General features: G+C 47.6%; 1 protein-coding gene across 4 annotated transcripts in view; it reads left to right on the top strand.

Annotated features, from left to right (window-relative positions):
* Positions 1–17,631, top strand: part of LOC137537693 (fatty acyl-CoA hydrolase precursor, medium chain-like) — a 138,766-nt gene extending 121,135 nt beyond the window's left edge. For 3 of the 4 annotated variants that reach the window (XM_068259624.1, XM_068259626.1, XM_068259625.1), the window contains 5 exons: positions 536–613; positions 1,553–1,700; positions 11,393–11,542; positions 12,321–12,393; positions 15,070–17,631. In XM_068259624.1, the coding sequence (XP_068115725.1) occupies positions 536–613; positions 1,553–1,700; positions 11,393–11,542; positions 12,321–12,393; positions 15,070–15,253 (633 nt within the window). In that variant the 3' untranslated portion in view covers positions 15,254–17,631. The remainder of the gene's footprint in view (positions 1–535; positions 614–1,552; positions 1,701–11,392; positions 11,543–12,320; positions 12,394–15,069) is intronic. The other variant, XM_068259627.1, reaches the window with a different exon arrangement.
* The last annotated feature ends 792 nt before the right edge of the window (positions 17,632–18,423 follow it).

The raw sequence follows: 18,423 nt of genomic DNA, 5'->3' as shown, positions 1-18,423 counted from the left end.
GAAATAGCTGAGCCCGATTGTATCTGCTCTACTGTGCAGGAGCAAAAGGACTCCCGCCTGCGCAGTAGAACCGATCGATCGGGTTCGGCTATTTCCGTCTTAATCCGAAGGAAGAGCGGCTAGTGCGCCGGCGCAGGATACCAGTAGGTAAATATTTACATTTCAGCACGTTGGGGGGCTGCAGAAGGAGATTTCCGGGACACCGGAAGATGCGGGAAGCCTCGTTAGAATCCAGAGGCTTCCCCCTCCCGAGGTAAGTGCCCCCAAGGGGACGTTTTTCTTTATACAGGTGTTCTTTAAGTAGGTAGAACTGGTGCATTAAAAGATTGTAGAAAAAAGTTAAATATAACTAACAATTAAAAAAATATAGTCCACAGTAAATTAAAGGGAATAATATAAAATAATTTACTTACATTTTATTTTCCTGTCTGCACAAAACAAATTCAATTTCTTTTCCAATGTTTGCTCCAGTATGGAAGTTCCTCAGCTCATTTAATGTTGTGTTTGTTTTGTTTTTGCTGTTTCTGGTGGTCAGTCTCAAAATCTCAGCGGATTAGTGGAAGGGATGGATAAGGACGCGGCTGAGCGATACTTACTCAACTTTCCTCTTCTGGTAAGAAGGCTCAGTTCTTACTTTACAAAGCAGTAGTAATAACTGGACCAGGGGCCTTACTAGTACTAGTGTATAGGGATGCTCATTCGGATTTTGTGTAGTTGAAATCTCGGCATTTCCGATCAGAAAACAGATATTGGAAATACCACATTACCGCAACTCTGTAAATTTGGCCCAGTCACAGAACTTGGAAGCATTGGACCAGTCAGAGAATGCAGAGTCAACTCGGAAGTATTTGGCTAATCGGAAAATGCAAAACATACCCCTCCCCCCTTAAAAAAAAAAAAGACTCCTCGGACTCCATAGAATCTGCATTTCTGACCATCCCTACTCACGTAACTAACAGAGAAGCAGCACCAGTAGCTGTGGTGGGTATGGAGTCATAGAGGGGCCCATATTTCTTCCAATACCACCCACCTCCTTCTTCCTACATTTGCCTGGTATTTACTATTCTTACCCTTAGTTCAGAGAAGCACAGAGGTGGGCGGGGGACCACTATGCTGTTTTCTCCAACGGTGGGCCCAGATCATTCACCACTTCTCTGTGGCCACTGCCCTCACTCATGACTTCTTCAGAGTCTTCTTGCACGTCATGTGACCTTCATGCAGCGTGTAAGAAGACCAGTATGGAGTGAGAGTGAAGGCTGCAGGGAAGAGTATGATGAGCCAGACCTGATGCTGGAGAAGGTAATACACTGCACCAACCCCCACTGAAGTTCCAACGGGATAAGTAGGGGTGTGTCGTGACACTTGCTAGGATGTTGGAAGACCCTGGGCATCCTTGGAAACAGGAAGGAAATCTAGCTGCATGCTAAGCGCACCTTGGTGTACAATAGGTATGGTCAAATCTGACTATGTAGGTCATAGACTACTGCTGTTTCTATTCTTTGCTGAAATAGTTTCTTAGTTTTTAAGAAGAGCTCCCCCCTCGTATTTGCAGAGTGATGTTCGGGACTTCATTCCTCTTGTGATGAAGGAATATTTTGATGATGTGAATGACCCCTTTGAAATTCGAGACCGCCTTCTGGAACTGAGTGCTGATTTGGCTTTTCTTATCCCGGCACTGAAGATTGCCAGGTATCACAGAGGTAAGCGTAGCGGCGAGGCCCATTAAAACCACTGGTCCCCTCATGTAGCCCATCCTCCATCATGCCAAATAATGTGAGCTCAGACACTTTGCTGAAGCCTGAACACCTAAGGGTTTATATTAGGGATGGGACGACGAATCCGGCGAATCCACGAATCCCTCGAATATTAGGAAATATTCGAGATTCGTGGACTCGAATCCCGACGCCATTTTCCGCTCGCCGAATCCGCCGAATCCCGACGCTGCATCGCCGCGCACCCGCCGCTTTCCCCGCTCGCAAATGTCCTCCTCACGCTCCCCGCAGCCTCCTCCGCTCGCCCGCCGCATAAATAAGAAGCAGCAGCCTCTCTCACCTCCAGCGTGGAGCCCGGACTCCGGAGCGGCAGACCTCCTGCAGACTTCCTTATTCCCCCTAGTGACTGGCTCTTACTACGTCATCAGTAAGAGCCGGTCAGGCGGCCACTAGGGGGAACTAGGAAGTGAAGTCTGCTGCACTGCACTCCACGCTGGAGGTGAGAGGCTGCTTCTGCTTATTTATGCAGGGGGGCGAGCGGAGGAGGCTGCGGGGAGCGTGAGGAGGAGGATATGACCCAGCTACCTACTGCAGTGTAGGTAAGGTAGCCCACCCAGCCTGCTAACTACACTGATCCCCCCAGCCTGCTACCTACACTGAGCCCCCCAGCCTGCTACCTACACTGAGCCCCCCAGCCTGTTACCTACACTGAGCCCCCCAGCCTGCTACCTATACTGAGCCCCCCAGCCTGCTACCTATACTGATCCCCCCAGCCTGCTACCTACACTGAGCCCCCCAGCCTGCTACCTATACTGAGCCCCCCAGCCTGTTACCTACACTGAGCCCCCCAGCCTGCTACCTATACTGAGCCCCCCAGCCTGCTACCTATACTGAGCCCCCCAGCCTGTTACCTACACTGAGCCCCCCAGCCTGCTAACTATACTGAGCCCCCCATAGCCTGCTACCTATACTGAGCCCCCCAGCCTGCTACCTATACTGAGCCCCCCAGCCTGTTACCTACACTGAGCCCCCCAGCCTGCTAACTATACTGAGCCCCCCAGCCTGCTACCTATACTGAGCCCCCCAGCCTGTTACCTACACTGAGCCCCCCAGCCTGCTACCTATACTGAGCCCCCCAGCCTGTTACCTACACTGAGCCCCCCAGCCTGCTACCTATACTGAGCCCCCCAGCCTGCTACCTATACTGAGCCCCCCAGCCTGTTACCTACACTGAGCCCCCCAGCCTGCTAACTATACTGAGCCCCCCAGCCTGCTACCTATACTGAGCCCCCCAGCCTGTTACCTATACTGAGCCCCCCAGCCTGCTACCTATACTGAGCCCCCCAGCCTGTTACCTACACTGAGCCCCCCAGCCTGCTACCTATACTGAGCCCCCCAGCCTGCTACCTATACTGAGCCCTCCAGCCTGCTACCTATACTGAGCCCCCCAGCCTGCTACCTATACTGATCCCCCCATAGCCTGCTACCTATACTGGATCCCCCCATAGCCTGCTACCTATACTGAAGCCCCCCATAGCCTGCTACCTATACTGAAGCCCCCCATAGCCTGCTACCTATACTGAAGCCCCCCATAGCCTGCTACCTATACTGAAGCCCCCCATACCCTGCTGCCTATACTGAAGGCCCCTATACCCTGCTGCCTATACTGAAGGCCCCTATACCCTGCTGCTTATACTGAAGCCCCCTATACCCTGCTGCCTATACTGAAGGCCCCTATACCCTGCTGCCTATACTGAAGGCCCCTATACCCTGCGGCCTATACTGAAGGCCCCTATACCCTGCTGCCTATACTGAAGGCCACTATACCCTGCTGCCTATACTGAAGGCCACTATACCCTGCTGCCTATAATGAAGGCCACTATACCCTGCAACCTATAGTGAAGGCCCCTATACCTTGCAACCTATAGTGAAGGCCCCTATACCTTGCTAGCTATACTGAAGACACCTTTACCTAGCTACTTATACTGCGGGCACCTATGCCTGGGTACCTATACTGCTGGCAACTATACCATGGATCGCACAATTCTTATGTGCAGGATTCGTTAGATTCGGGATTCGAAAGGTTCGAGATATTCGAGAACCTTTTTAGATTCGGATCCGGATTCGGATTCGAAGAAATTGTGGCTCGTCCCATCCCTAGTTTATATATATATATATATATATATATATATATATATATATATATATATATATATATATATATATTATAGGAGGAAGACTCAGTTCCTGGCCAAGGCATCTTTATATTCCTGAGATTCTACAAATATGTTCCAATGTATCCATGTCTGACTAGAAGTCTCTTCTCGGCCGTATATAGAGTGAGTCATAGACTCCATCATACTAATCATCTGTACTTCTACAAACCATTCAGAGATTGTTGGGGGGGACTGTAGACTTCCAATGGCGAGCAATGTGGTGTTTAGCTAGAGATTTTTTTAATTTCTTTATGGGCTTTTTTGTATGATGTAGCAAATAATAAGCAGCCGGATCCGGATTAGGCTCTCCATCTGTGAGTATTTTGATGTACTTCTGAACAGCCTCCCAAAAGAGAACTATCCGAGAGCAAGACCAGAATATATGCAATAGTATGCCTTGATCCGAGCCACATCTACAGCACAAGGAGTCAACATTTGGGTAAATTTTGTGGAGTCTGGTCAGAGTGAGATACCATCTACTAAGTATTTTATAATTAGATTCCTGGACCCTAGCTGAAATGGATGATTCCAGGTTGAGCATAAAGGGGCCCATACACCTAACGATTTTCCCGCCGATATACAATTGTTTCGATCACAGTGATTGAAACGGCTGTGAAATCGCCGCGCACACCGCTGACAGAACGATCGATTTCCGTCCAAAATCGATCGTTCCCGTAGACCCATCCATGCGGAAGATTTTTCTCGATGCAATGCAGCGGGTATACATTACCTGTTCCGGCCGGCGCAAGTCACCGCTGTCTTCTTCTCCGCTCCGCTGCAGACCGTTCCTGCAGCTACACAGAACTTCCTGTCCCGGCAGGAAGTTTAAACAGTAGAGCGCCCTCTACTGCTTAAACTTCCCCTGGACAGGAAGTTCAGTAGCTGCAGGAATGGTCTGGAGCGGCACGGAGAAGAAGACAGCGGTGACAGCGGGGACTCGCGCCGGCCGGAACAGGTAATGTATGCGGGGGGGGGGGGGGGGGGGGAGGGCAGCAGCGGCAGCTCCACAGATTGTGATCGGTTTCAGGCTGAAATCGATTCACAATCTGTTTGCAGTAAAGGTGGCCATACAATCCCTCTCTAAGCAGATTCGATCAGAGAGGGGTCTATCTGTTGGTCGAATCTGATGGCAAATCGACCAGTGTATGGCCACCTTAAGGATGTTTTGCCATTGATCATCAGTGAAGCAAACCCCGAGATCAGACTCCCAATTATCCTTCAACTGTGAGGCCCATCAATCATGAAAGATTAACAATTGGTAGCAAGGGATCTCTTAAGTATACCATTACCCATGCAAAGCAATTCCAAAGGCGTGAGGTATTTACTTTTTTTTTTTTTTCAACCCAGCTCAGTGTTAATTCTCCCTCTGTACTGCCACAACTTATTGTCCCTCATCATCTAGACTACAGGCTTACATCACTGTGTAGACTCTTCAAAGAGAAATGGAATTCGATTACCTTCTGGTCATGGTGTCCTTATCTTATCTGAAACAGAAAGGTTTCTGTTATTTGCATACTAAGATGAGCTTGGTACTGTAGCTAAAAAAATAACTTCCCACTATGCCATTGGCACTGCAGTTCATGCATTTAGGCAAAGGAACTCAATAACCTTATTTGTGAGCTGAACTAGTCTCAAGTTACAAGAGGTTTATAATAATATAGATCATTGATCAACCGCTGAAATGTCAGATTAGACTGTTTGACCATAGCGAGGAGGCTGGCGAATGGCTTCTGCGTGTTACAGGCGGCTGTGCGGCCTTTGCCATGTTACAGACGGCCCTCCCGCTGCGTACGTTAAAAAGGGGCACTGGGAAAAAAGGGTTTTAAACGATAAGCATGGATAACGTTTAAAAATGTATTGTACTGTATTTCGTTTAAAATTAATGTTTTATAAAGTTATAAATCATTAAATAATGTGCATTAAATCGGCAATTGTAAAAACGTTAATCTTCCGTTTAAATAGTGAAACGTATAATAACGTTTAAAAAAAAATTACTAAGTAACCCTCCCTGTACCTACCCCTAACCCCTAGACCCCCCTGTTGATGCCTAAACCTAAGACCCCCCCTGTTGGTGCCTAAGTAACCCTCCCTGTACCTACCCCTAACCCCTAGACCCCCCTGTTAGTGCCTAAACCTAAGACCCCCCTGTTGGTGCCTAAACCTAAGACCCCCCTGTTGGTGCCTAAACCTAAGACCCCCCTGTTAGTGCCTAAACCTAAGACCCCCCTGTTGGTGCCTAAACCTAAGACCCCCTGTTGGTGCCTAAACCTAAGACCCCCCTGTTGGTGCCTAAACCTAAGACCCCCCTGTTGGTGCCTAAACCTAAGACCCCCCTGTTGGTGCCTAAACCTAAGACCACCCTGTTGGTGCCTAAACCTAAGACCCTCCTTAGTGCTCACTGTATTGTGTGTAGAATGTTTTAAAAACAGTAAGGGATAAAATATATTACAATTTACATTACGTACTGATCGCTTTGTTTTGTGAATAATAATGTTTTACAAACAGTAAGGGATAACATTTAAAATAATGTTTTATTGAAATAAGAAACGTAAATCATCACAAGCAGTTATAAAACATGAAAAATTTTCAGGCGCCGTTGGAAAACGTTATTATTCTCGGGCGCCCTTTTTTCCTGTTCGGCGCCCATTAAACGATAATTATTATAGGAGTGAATGGCGGCGCCCGATTTGTCCACTAGCCTCCTGCGCCCTTTTTTACTGTTACCCTCCCGCTTACCTTCCTGGCATCAGTGGTGTCTACATTAGAGTTGGGCCGAACAGTTCGCCTGCGAACGGTTCCATGCGAACTTCCGTGGTTCGCGTCCCGCAGGCGAACTTTTGCGGAAGTTCGGTTCGCCCCATAATGCACCGTTGAGGGTCAACTTTGACCCTCTACATCACAGTCAGCAGGCCCAGTGTAGCCAATTAGGCTACACTAGCCCCTGGAGCCACTCCCCCCCTACTAAAAGGCAGGCAGCGGCGACCATTACGGTCACTCGTGTGCCTGCATTAGTGAGAGTAGGGCGAGCTGCTGCACACTCTCTCTCATAGGGAAAGATTAGTTAGGCTTAGCTTGTCCCTGGCTGCATACCTGTTCTGTGAACCCACCACTGCATACCTGTACTGTGAACCCACCACTGCATACCTGTTCTGTGAACCCACCACTGCATACCTGTTCTGTGAACCCACCACTGCATACCTGTACTGTGAACCCACCACTGCATACCTGTTCTGTGAACCCACCACTGCATACCTGTTCTGTGAACCCACCACTGCATACCTGTTCTGTGAACCCACCACTGCATACCTGTTCTGTGAACCCACCACTGCATACCTGTTCTGTGAACCCACCACTGCATACCTGTACTGTGAACCCGCCACTGCATACCTGTTCTGTTCAGTGAACCCGCCACTGTATACCTGTTCTGTTCAGTGAACAGTTTGGTGTGTCAGTGTGAAGCAGTACCTTTATTACACTACCTGATTGATGTATACACATGCAAGATGTTTTAAAGCACTTTAGGCCTGTCATTTAGCATTCAATATGATTTCTGCCCTTAAAACGCTGCTTTGCGTCAAATCCAGATTTTTCCCGGGGACTTTTGGCGTGTATCCCACTCCGCCATGCCCCCTTCCAGGTGTTAGACCCCTTGAAACATCTTTTCCATCACTTTTGTGGCCAGCATAATTTTTTTTTTTTTTTCAAAGTTTGAAGTCTATTGCGGTTCGCGAACTTTAACGCGAACCGAACCTTTCGCGAAAGTTCGCGAACCCGGTTCGCGAACCTAAAATCGGAGGTTCGGCCCAACTCTAGTCTACATAACATGCCTGAAACAAGCCAGTGTGGTCAAACAAAAGTCAAAGCACCTGACCTGCATCCTTGTTCTGGATCTGTATCTTAAAGGGAACCTGAACTAGTAAAATTATTTAAAATAAACACATGAGGTAATTTCAAATGAACATTACATAGTTACTTCCCTGTCAGTTCCTCTCAAAAGCTCACCATTTTCTTCTGACCGTGATCCCTTGCAGTTCTGACAACCAAATGTGTAGGGAAATGTTAAGAAGAACAGTGGGAACATGAAGAAAAAAATTGTTCAAAAAGACCTTATAGTTTTTGAGAAAATCGATTTTAAATGTTCAAAGAGGAAAATGTATCTATTTAAATCGCTAATGACATTTCTGCGGGGAAACAATTCCTGCCGACTTTAGCAGTTAATAGCAAAGTCCCCTTAAATCCTAGCAACACCAAATTTGCAGGATATGTTAAAAAGATACTGGGAAACAATATTTAAAAAAAAATTAAAAAAATGTATTTATTTTTTTAATTTAAATTTTTGTGTCATGTTCTGAGTGTGGGAAATTTTTTGAAAAAAACGACGTGGGGTCCCCCCTCCCAAGCCTCTGTAACCCCTTGTCCCCCATGCAGGCTGGGATAGCCAGAATGCGGAGCCCCGGCCGACTGGGGCTTCGCACCCTGAGCTATACCAGCCCGCATGGTCCATGGTATGGGGGGGCTCTCGGGGGGAGGGGCGGCCAAGCCTTCCCCTCCCCCCCGGAGCCCTTGTCCAATCCATGGACAAGGTGCTCTTTCCCACCTTCGGTGCCCCAGGAGGAGGTGGGGGCGACGACTCCCTGGGGGGGTTCATGGTGGCATCTTGGAGTCCCCTTTAAGAAGGGGAACCCAGATGCCTGCCCCCCTCCCAGGAAAAATAAGTATAGGGGTGCAAAGTACCCCTTACCCATTTCCATAAAGGGTTAAACGAAATAAAAACGCAACAACGAGAAAAGTCCTTTAATGTTCTAAATTAACCAGAAATACTTACCTGTACCTTTAAGAAAAAATTCCCATGCCAATTAGATCCCACGACAGTATCCTCCATCTTGCGATCTTCATAAATACTTACCTGTACCTTTAAGAAAAAAATCCCACGTCAATTAGGTCCCACGACAGTATCCTCCATCTTGCGACCTTCTGTTACATGTTGATTGAAGATCTCCGACGCCACACACGCCGCCCCCGCCGCACTGCTCTCAGCTATAATTAGTATAGCTTAGAGCAAAAAGCATCTTTAAAATGTGGCTCCAATGGCCCCCATTGGTTCCTTATCAGACCAATGGGGATCAGGAGGATCCCCATTGGTCAATGAGGAACCAATGGGGAGCCTTTAGCCAAATTTTAAAGATGCTTTTAGCTTAGCTATACTTAGTATAGCTGAGAACGCGTCTATACAGACACATTACCGCTGGCTGCCGCTGCCCTCCCTGCCTCCCCCCACCTGTCACCCTCACCCATGCTGGCACCCAATGCACCCATGGGTGCCAGCATGGGTGAGGGTGACAGGTGTGAGACGCAGGGAGGTCGGCGGGAGCCAGCGGTAATGCGTCTATATAGACGCACTCTCAGCTATACTAAGTATAGCTTAGCAAAAAGCATCTTTAAAATTTAGCTCCAAGGCTCCCCATTGGTTCCTCATCGACCAATGGGGATCCTCCTGATCCCCATTGGTCTGATAAGAAACCAATGGGGGTCATTGGAGCCACGTTTTAAAGATGCTTTTTGCTCTAAGCTATACTAAGTATAGCTAAGAGCAGTGCGGCGGGGGCGGCGTGTGTGGCGTCGGAGAACTTCAATCAACATGTAACAGAAGGTCGCAAGATGGAGGATACTGTCGTGGCACCTAATTGACGTGGGATTTTTTTCTTAAAGGTACAGGTAAGTATTTGTGGTTAATTTAGAACAATAAAGGAGTTTTCACGTTGTTGCGTTTTTATTTCATTTAACCCTTTGTGGAAATGGGTAAGGGGTACTTTGTACCCCTATACTCATTTCTCCTGGGAGGGGGGTGGGCATCTGGGGGTCCCCTTCTTAAAGGGGACTCCCAGATGCCACCATGAACCCCCCCCCCGGGAGTCGTCGCCCCCGCCTCCACCTGGGGCAAGGGAGGCGGGGAAGAGCCCCTTGTCCATGGATTGGACAAGGGCTCCGGGGGGGGGGGGGAGGGGGAGGCTTGGCTGCCCCTCCCCCCCCCAGAGCCCCCCCATACCATGGACCATGCGGGCTGGTATAGCTCAGGGTGCGAAGCCCTAGTCGGCCGGGGCTCCGCATTTTGGCTATCCCAGCCTGCATGGGGGACAAGGGGTTACAGAGGCTCGGGAGGGGGGACCCCACGTGGTTTTTTCAAAAAATTTCCCACACTCAGAACATGACACAAAAATTTAAATTTAAAAAAAAATAAAAAAATGTTTTTGTTTTTTTTTTAAATATTGTTTCCCAGTATCTTTTTAACATAGCCTGCAAATTTGGTGTTGCTAGGATTTAAGGGGACTTTGCTATTAACTGCTAAAGTCGGCGGGAATTGTTTCCCCGCAGAAATGTCATTCCGCGATTTAAATAGATACATTTTCCTCTTTGAACATTTAAAATCGATTTTCTCAAAAACTATAAGGTCTTTTTGAAAAAAAAAAATTCTCCTTGTTCCCACTGTTCTTCTTAACATTTCCTACACATTTGGTGTTTCTGGCATTTAAAGGGGTTCGCTATTAACCGCTAAAGTCGGCGGGCGTTTAATTTCCCCACAGTCAGAAGGAGAATATTCAAAATCGATTTTCTCAAAAACTATAAGGTCTTTTTGAAGTCGGCGGGCAGACATTTTCCAAACGGCAGCAAAGCAGGGCTTAAAACGATAAATATCGTTCAGGCAGGACAAAAAAAAAACAAGTTTTAAAACGATAAATTTCGTTCAAAAGGTCTGCACTATTTTAACCTTTAAAATGATAAATATCGTTTTAAACTAATATCGGGCAGAAGGGAGCGCCATTATTTAACGGGCGCCATTTTTCACTGGACACTACTGAACAGCTACTGTAACAAAAACGCCTGGAAAACCGCTCTGATCTAGCTTTTTTCAGAGTGGTTTGAGCTTTTCCTATACTTTACATTGAGGCAGAAATGCATCTGCAAACCGCAAAAATGCTGCAGGAGCCACAATGGGCTTTGCTAAAAACCGCACCATCCCATTGAGATACATTAGCCAAGCATTTTCACAGGCGGCAGCGGTTTTGAAGACGTTACCAAAAAGGCTTGGTGTGCACCAGGCCTTACTGAGAGTTCTATGCACAGAGGGAGATGCTGCTTGCTTGGCAGTTGGAAAAAGATATAATTTCCCACAATGCAACGAGGCTCACAAACAGGAAACTGACAGGACCAAGGTCCTGACATCATAGTGTGGGAGGGGCTTTACCACAATATCAGCCATACATACCCCCCGATAATTTATTTGAGAAAAGAAAAAGATTTCTTATGGGAAAGGGGGTATTGGCTACTGATTGGGATGAAGTTCAGCCCTGGGTTAATGTTCCCCTTTAAGTTCTCTAACATTTCCTGGCTTTATGCATTGCGGCAACAGAACAGAAGTGCACCAAGTGAAACATTTCCATCCATCATTATTTACTTTTATCTTAGATGCTGGATATCCTGTGTTCCTCTACGAGTTCCAGTATCGGCCTCCCCTCTTCCACCATACAAAGCCAGACTTTGTCAGATCTGACCATGGAGATGAGCTGCTATATGTGGTCGGAGGACCGTTCCTACCTGATAACCAGATATTCAATTGTAAGTTACACATGGTGTGTTCAGTGCTAATCTTCCAGTGGTTGTGATGGGAGGAGTGTGTTATTAGGACATGAAGTAGGTCAGGCCAGTCGCGGGTTGCGCTTAAAGCATTGTGTGTGTGTGTGTCTGTACTTGCTGGTGGTTGTAAGGGTATTAATGACAGCACCATGAGCTTGCTGAAATAAGTTAGATTAGGAGAGATAAATCATGAGCTAAGTCATTTAAGGAGAGATAAATTGTGAGTTAATAAGTAAGGTGAGATAATTTAACAGGAAAATGTTTTTAATCATGAGATAGACGTATCATTTACGTCAGTTATGAGCTAATGCGTTTTGTGAATCATTGTGATGTCACAGGTCTCTGAAAGGTTTTTGTCATGGCTCGGGGGCTGAACGGCCTCTCCCATGAACAGGTGATTGGGCAGCCATTATTATGTCACAGGTGCCTAGGTGGGCATTAACAATACAATTTGCTTAACGATTTTCAGATTGATCCCGTCAATCTGATCGAATGGCCAGGAGATTTTCATCCATTAGTGGTCCCAAACGATCATTTCCGATTGCTCATATGAATAATCATTCATTAACGATTATTCACCAAATTGTGTTGTTAGTGACCAAGTCTACTGCTAAATGCTGAGTGTTAATGTGTCTATTGCAATGAACAAGTCCATCTCTGTGGCCAGTATGACTATGGCTTTAGGTGTAAGCGATGGCGCCAGATTTGGAGTTATTAATCTTACACTGTGTGCATGAAGGATTTATTTCTGTCTGTGCAGGCACGTTCACGGAGGAAGAAAAAGCCTTAAGTAAGGTTGTGATGAAATACTGGGCCAACTTTGCTCGGAATGGGTAAGGCGGCTGCGGACAATATCTTTTTATCTTTTGCTGTAGTGAGCAAGATATGGACACATCTTCAAGAGAACCTGTAACAAAAAAAAAGTTCCCCTGGGGGGTACTCACCTCGGGAGGGGGAAGCCCTAGGGTCCCAATGGGGCTTCCCCTTTCCTCCCCTGTAGCTGCAGGCAATCCAGCGCTGGCTCCCCTGAAGTCTCAAGCAATCCACCCTCGACAAGCCTGACAAGAGCTAATACGCGCTGATTTATTTACCTTCCCTGGCTCCAGCGGGGGCCCTGTTGCGGCTCACCTCACGGACATAGGCGGAAATAGCCGATCTTGTCGGGTCCACTCTACTGCGCAGGCGCAGGAGACTTGTGCCTGCGCAGTAGAGCGGGCCGACAGAGATCGGCTTTCTCCATCCAGTCACACGGTGTGCAGGCAGAGATGCTGTGTGTGGGGACTAACTTAGTCTTCGAGTGGGCAGTAGCCCTCCAAGATCCATGCCTCATTCATTTTGATGAAGGTGAGGTACTGAACACTTTTGTGACTTAGGCGACTTCTCTTCTCAGTGACAATGCCTCCAGCTGTGCTGAAGGTCCTTTCTGACAGGACACTTGAGGCAGGGCAAGACAGAAGTTTTATGGCAAATCGTGACAGCTCTGGCCATAGGTCAAGCCTGCGCACCCAGTAGTCCATCGCTGCTCATACTGTCAATGGTTTTTTCTCTACCATTGTTAAAGAAAGCGTACGGTCGGGGAGTCAGGGTTCGATTCTGGTCCGGGGTTGAAGCCTGAGAAATGGCTACCACCACACATCCAAGGTAGTCCTGAGGTAGTGACAAAAAGTAACAATACAGGAGGACTTTTGAGGCCCTGCTGTATATGAGACAAATCAATTTTAAATCCTTTAACGAGAATCTGTTGTGGAGGGCAAGTCTGCCATCCATTCAAGTGAAAGGTATGCATTGACTGCCTGGTATAATACAATGTGCAGTCACAGATGCAGTGAAAGGTATGCAGTGACTGGTATTACAATACAATGTGCAGCTGTCACACAGGTGCAGTTAACAGGTATGCTCGGAGTGGTATATTACACAGCTTGTGGTCACAAAGGTACTGTGAACAATTATGCAATGACACACACACAGGTACCGGACAGGCACAGTGACACTGCGTGCACTCACATAGGTAGGTGGGTGCACTGTGAACAGCAGGTAGGTATATGCAGTGATGGGTATTACAATGTGCACCTGTCACACACAGATCGGTACTGGACAGGCAGAGTGACAATGCATGCGCTCACGTAGGTAGGTGGGTGCACTGTGAACAACAGGTAGGTATATGCAGTAAAAATGGAAAGCGGAGGAGCGCTCCATAGTGTAAAACCAGATTTATTTCACTGAATAAGCATAAAACAAATTGCACTTACTAGACAGTAGGTGTATATAGGAATATCACATGTGGGCAAAGCCCTGTCCTGGAACCCTGGGGGAGCTGCCTTCTGCGACCACCGTGGCCTGCGGTGGTCTTGGTCCAGATGGAAAGGACGGGGGTGGCTGGCCCTGGGGATGTAAGCATGCTGGCAGCGTCACAACGCGTTTCGGCGAATGCTCACCTTCATCAGATCTGGTATTACAATACAATGTGCAGCTGTCACACAGGTGCAGTTAACAGGTATGCTCGAAGTGGTATATTACACAGCGTGCGGTCACACAGGTACTGTGAACAATTATGCAATGACTGGTATTACAAATGTGCACCTGTCAAACACACACAGGTACCGAACAGTCACAGTGACACTGCGTGCGCTCACGTAGGTATGTGGGTGCACTGTGAACAACAGGTAGGTATATGCAGTGATGGATATTACAATGTGCACCTGTCACACACAGACAGGTACCGGACAGTCACAGTGACACTGCGTGCGCTCACGTAGGTAGGTGGGTGCACTGAAGTGATCAACAGGTAGGTATATGCAGTGATGGGTATTATAATGTGCACCTGGCACAGTAGTAATTATACTACCAAGGGGTCAAAGGCCAGCCGTGACTGACTGACAGGGCTGTATATAATGCAAGTGGGACACACACACACACACACACACACACACACACACACACACACACACACACACACACGCACCCCAAAATGGTTTGGCATTTGTTTAAAAGTTTATTGCACACAGTAGGGGGTCACACAACACATTTCATGGGTATTTCCCGCTTCCTCAGGTCATTGACAACCACAAAAATGTGCCGCTAGCAAGAGTATTCATTCAGACTCGCATGTCTCAAGGTGCACTTTTTTTGTGTTTGTTATTGACCCAAACAAGCAGGAAATGCCCTTGAAATGTGTTGTCTGACCCTACTGTGTGCAATACATTCTTGAAACAATACCAAGTTGGCTACTTTGAGATCTATAGGATAGATTATCTTATAATTTTGGGCACCTCCACCCACCAATATTCCCATTTTCTTAGTTCCTAAGCCTGCTGTTTTAGAAAGTGGATATGAAAGCAGCATATTCTCCATCACTTCAAAGATGGAAACAAAGTCATAAAAAGGTTCAACTAGGAACCTCACAAAATATTTTGCTTAGCATAGAGGCCTTCTTTAAAATGTTTCTTGTGTATTTGTTTACAGACCATTGACCATTAATTGATTCTATTTTTTTTTTTTTAAATCTTCAGGGACCCCAACGGACCAGGAGTGGCACAGTGGCCAGTATACGACCAAGATGAAGGTTACCTAGAAATTGGTGTGAAGCAAAAAGCATCTACAAGACTAAAAGGCAAGAGGTTCACTTTCTGGACAGAGACCCTCCCTGAGAAAATGGCAACGCTGCCGGATCCAACTGACCATCAAGAGTTGTAAATCCAGGTCTGGAATGAGAGGTCTGTGATTGGCTGGTGACTGCAGGGAATCTCCCTATGAATTGTTTGTGTTCATGGGGAAGTTTTCTCAAAGCAAACCTGAACCAACCTAGGAAATAAGACTTGAATACCTAAAAGTAGGAAGGTTTTGGATCCCATAGAGCCTCCCGAGTCCTCTCTACGTCTTGTCAGTGCCGGGCTTCTGTTGAAGTAATCTGAGTAGAATGTTGGAATAAGCTTTCAGTTGTCCGCGAATAGCTCTGGAAGTACTCACATCCCCAAGTGCTTCCGAAGACAGGCGCATCCATGCTGCGCACATACGAGCATGCACTAGTACGCAGTACGGATCCACTTGTCTCTGGAAGTACTTGCGGACACAAGTACTTCTGGACCCATCCAAGGGCTACTGAAGGCTTAGTGTGACATTTTTGTACAAGGGAGAAAAAGTGCATCCTTATTCATCGTAATTTATTGTATCCCTTTTGCGAACCATACGCCATGAATGTAAAGTGCTCCTAGTTTATTGCCAACATCCAGGCAACCATGGCAGGCGTGGGAGTGGAGATGGGGTGGCAGGCACCGAGGTGGAGAGGGCAACGGCTGGATGCTTGGTCACGCTGCGTTCTACTACACTATTCAGGCATTTTAGTTGGATTACTTCAAAGGGGGTCGGCTTGGAACAAGGGGGCGCAAAGAGGACCGGTAGGCTTTGTGGTGACGGTGTCCAAACTTATTAGGCCAAAGACCATATTGCCATTTTTGCTGATTGCTGTAAGTTTTTGCTGCCCCTTGAAGATTCTGCCTGACACACACAGTTCAGGCGGCAGCATGGGCAGTCTGGCCCTGCCTGTGACATTTTGTCAAATATATTTCTATTTGAAATAACCCATATACCATGTGCAATTAGCACAGTGGCAGTTAATCAATGGCTGTTACTGCTGCTGGCATAATGGCGGCTGATAATCAGTGGCTGTTACTGCTAATGGGACTGTGACGGCTGCTAATCTTTGGCTTTTGCTGCTGGCACAGTGGCGGCTGCTAATCAGTGGCTTTTACTGATGCCGGCACAGTGCACAGTAGCAGCTGCTAATCAGTGGCTGTTACTGCTGCTTGCATAGTGGCAACTGTTAATCAGTGGCTGTTACTGTTGCTGGCACAGTGGCGGCTGCTAATCAGTGGCTGTTACTGCTGCTGGCACAGTGGCGACTGCTAATCAGTGGCTGTTACTGCTGCTGGCACAGTGGTGGCTGCTAATCAGTGGCTGTTAGGGCTCGTCCACACTAGAGGCGCTTTTGGACTTTTTTAAGCGCTGACGATTTTTCAAAAGCACCCTAAAAGCGTCTACACCATTCTTTCACATGCTATCCACTTGCGTCAGGGAGTGAATAAAAAAAAACACTCTGGAAAAGCACTTAGAAAAGCGCTTTTAACAAAAATGCATCACCCACTCAAGCGCCGGGATAGGAAAAAAACTGCCTCAATAACAGCCAATGTAAACGGACAGGCTATCGGAACGCAATGGGAACGAGACCTAACTGCTGCTGGCACAGCTCCTGGCATAATGGCAGCTGCTAATCAGTGGCTGTTACTGCTCCTGGCATAGTGGCAGCTGCTAATCAGTGGCTGTTACTGCTGTTGACATAGTGGCAGCTGCTAATCAGTGGCTGTTACTACTGCTGACATAGTGGTGGCTGCTAATCAGTGGCTGTTACTGCTGCTGGCACAGTGGCGGCTGCTAATCAGTGGCTGTTACTGATGCCGGCACAGTAGTAGCTGCTAATCAGTGGCAGTTACTGCTGCTTGCACAGTGGCGGCTGCTAATCATTGGCTGTTGCTGCTGCTAGCACAAGGCTGCTGCTAATCAGTGGCTGCTACTGCTGATAGCATAGTGGCAGCTGTTAACCAGTGGCTGTTACTGCTGCTGGCACAGTGGTGGCTGCTAATCAGTGGCTGTTAGGGCTCGTTTACACTAGAGGCGCTTTTGGACTTTTTTAAGCGCTGACGATTTTTCAAAAGCCCCCTAAAAGTGTCTACACCATTCTTTCACATGCTATCCACTTGCGTCAGGGAGTGAATAAAAAAAAACACTCTGGAAAAGCGCTTAGAAAAGTGCTTTTAACAAAAATCCATTGCCCACTCAAGCGCCGGGAAAGGAAAAAAAACTGCCTCAAAAACTGCCAACGTAAACGGACACGCTATCGGAACACAATGGGAGCGAGGCCTAATTGCTGCTGGCACAGTGGCAGCTGCTAATCAGTGGCTGTTACTGCTTCTGGCATAGTGGCAGCTGCTAATCAGTGGCTGTTACTGCTGCTGATATAGTGGCAGCTGCTAAGCAGTGGCTGTTACTGCTGCTGGCATAGTGGCAGCTGATAATCAGTGGCTGTTACTGCTGCTGGCACAGTGGCAGCTGCTAATCAGTGGCTGTTACTGCTTCTGGCATAGTGGCAGCTGCTAATCAGTGGCTGTTACTGCTGCTGATATAGTGGCAGCTGCTAAGCAGTGGCTGTTACTGCTGCTGGCACAGTGGCAGCTGCTAATCAGTGGCTGTTACTGCTTCTGGCATAGTGGCAGCTGCTAATCAGTGGCTGTTACTGCTGCTGATATAGTGGCAGCTGCTAAGCAGTGGCTGTTACTGCTGCTGGCATAGTGGCAGCTGATAATCAGTGGCTGTTACTGCTGTTGACATAATGGCAGCTGATAATCAGTAGCTGCACAGTGGCGGCTGCTAATCAGTGGCAGTTACTGATGCCAGCACAGTAGCAGCTGTTAATCAGTGGCTGTTACTGCTGCTGGCACAGTGGCAGCTGCTAATCATTGGCTGTTGCTGCTGCTAGCACAGGGCTGCTGCTAATCAGTGGCTGTTACTGATGCTGGCACAGTAGCAGCTGCTAATCAGTGGCAGTTTCTGCTGCAAGCATAGTGGCAGCTTCTAATCAGTGGCAGTTACAGCTGCTGGCACGGTGGCAGCTGCTAATTAGTGGCTTTTACTGCTGCTGACATAGTGGCAGCTGTTAATCAGTGGTTGCTATTGCTGCTGGCACAGTGGCGGCTGCTAATCAGTGGCTGTTACTGCTGCTGGCACAATGGCAGCTGCTAATCAGTGGCTGTTACTGCTGCTGGCACAGTGGCAGCTGCTAATCAGTGGCAGTTACTGCTGCTGGCACGGTG

This window comes from Hyperolius riggenbachi, chromosome 11, assembly GCF_040937935.1.
Source record: "Hyperolius riggenbachi isolate aHypRig1 chromosome 11, aHypRig1.pri, whole genome shotgun sequence".
In the NCBI taxonomy this organism is placed as follows: Eukaryota; Metazoa; Chordata; class Amphibia; order Anura; family Hyperoliidae; genus Hyperolius; species Hyperolius riggenbachi.
Note: the sequence above shows the minus strand (reverse complement) of the source record. Positions and strands in the feature narration are given on the sequence as shown.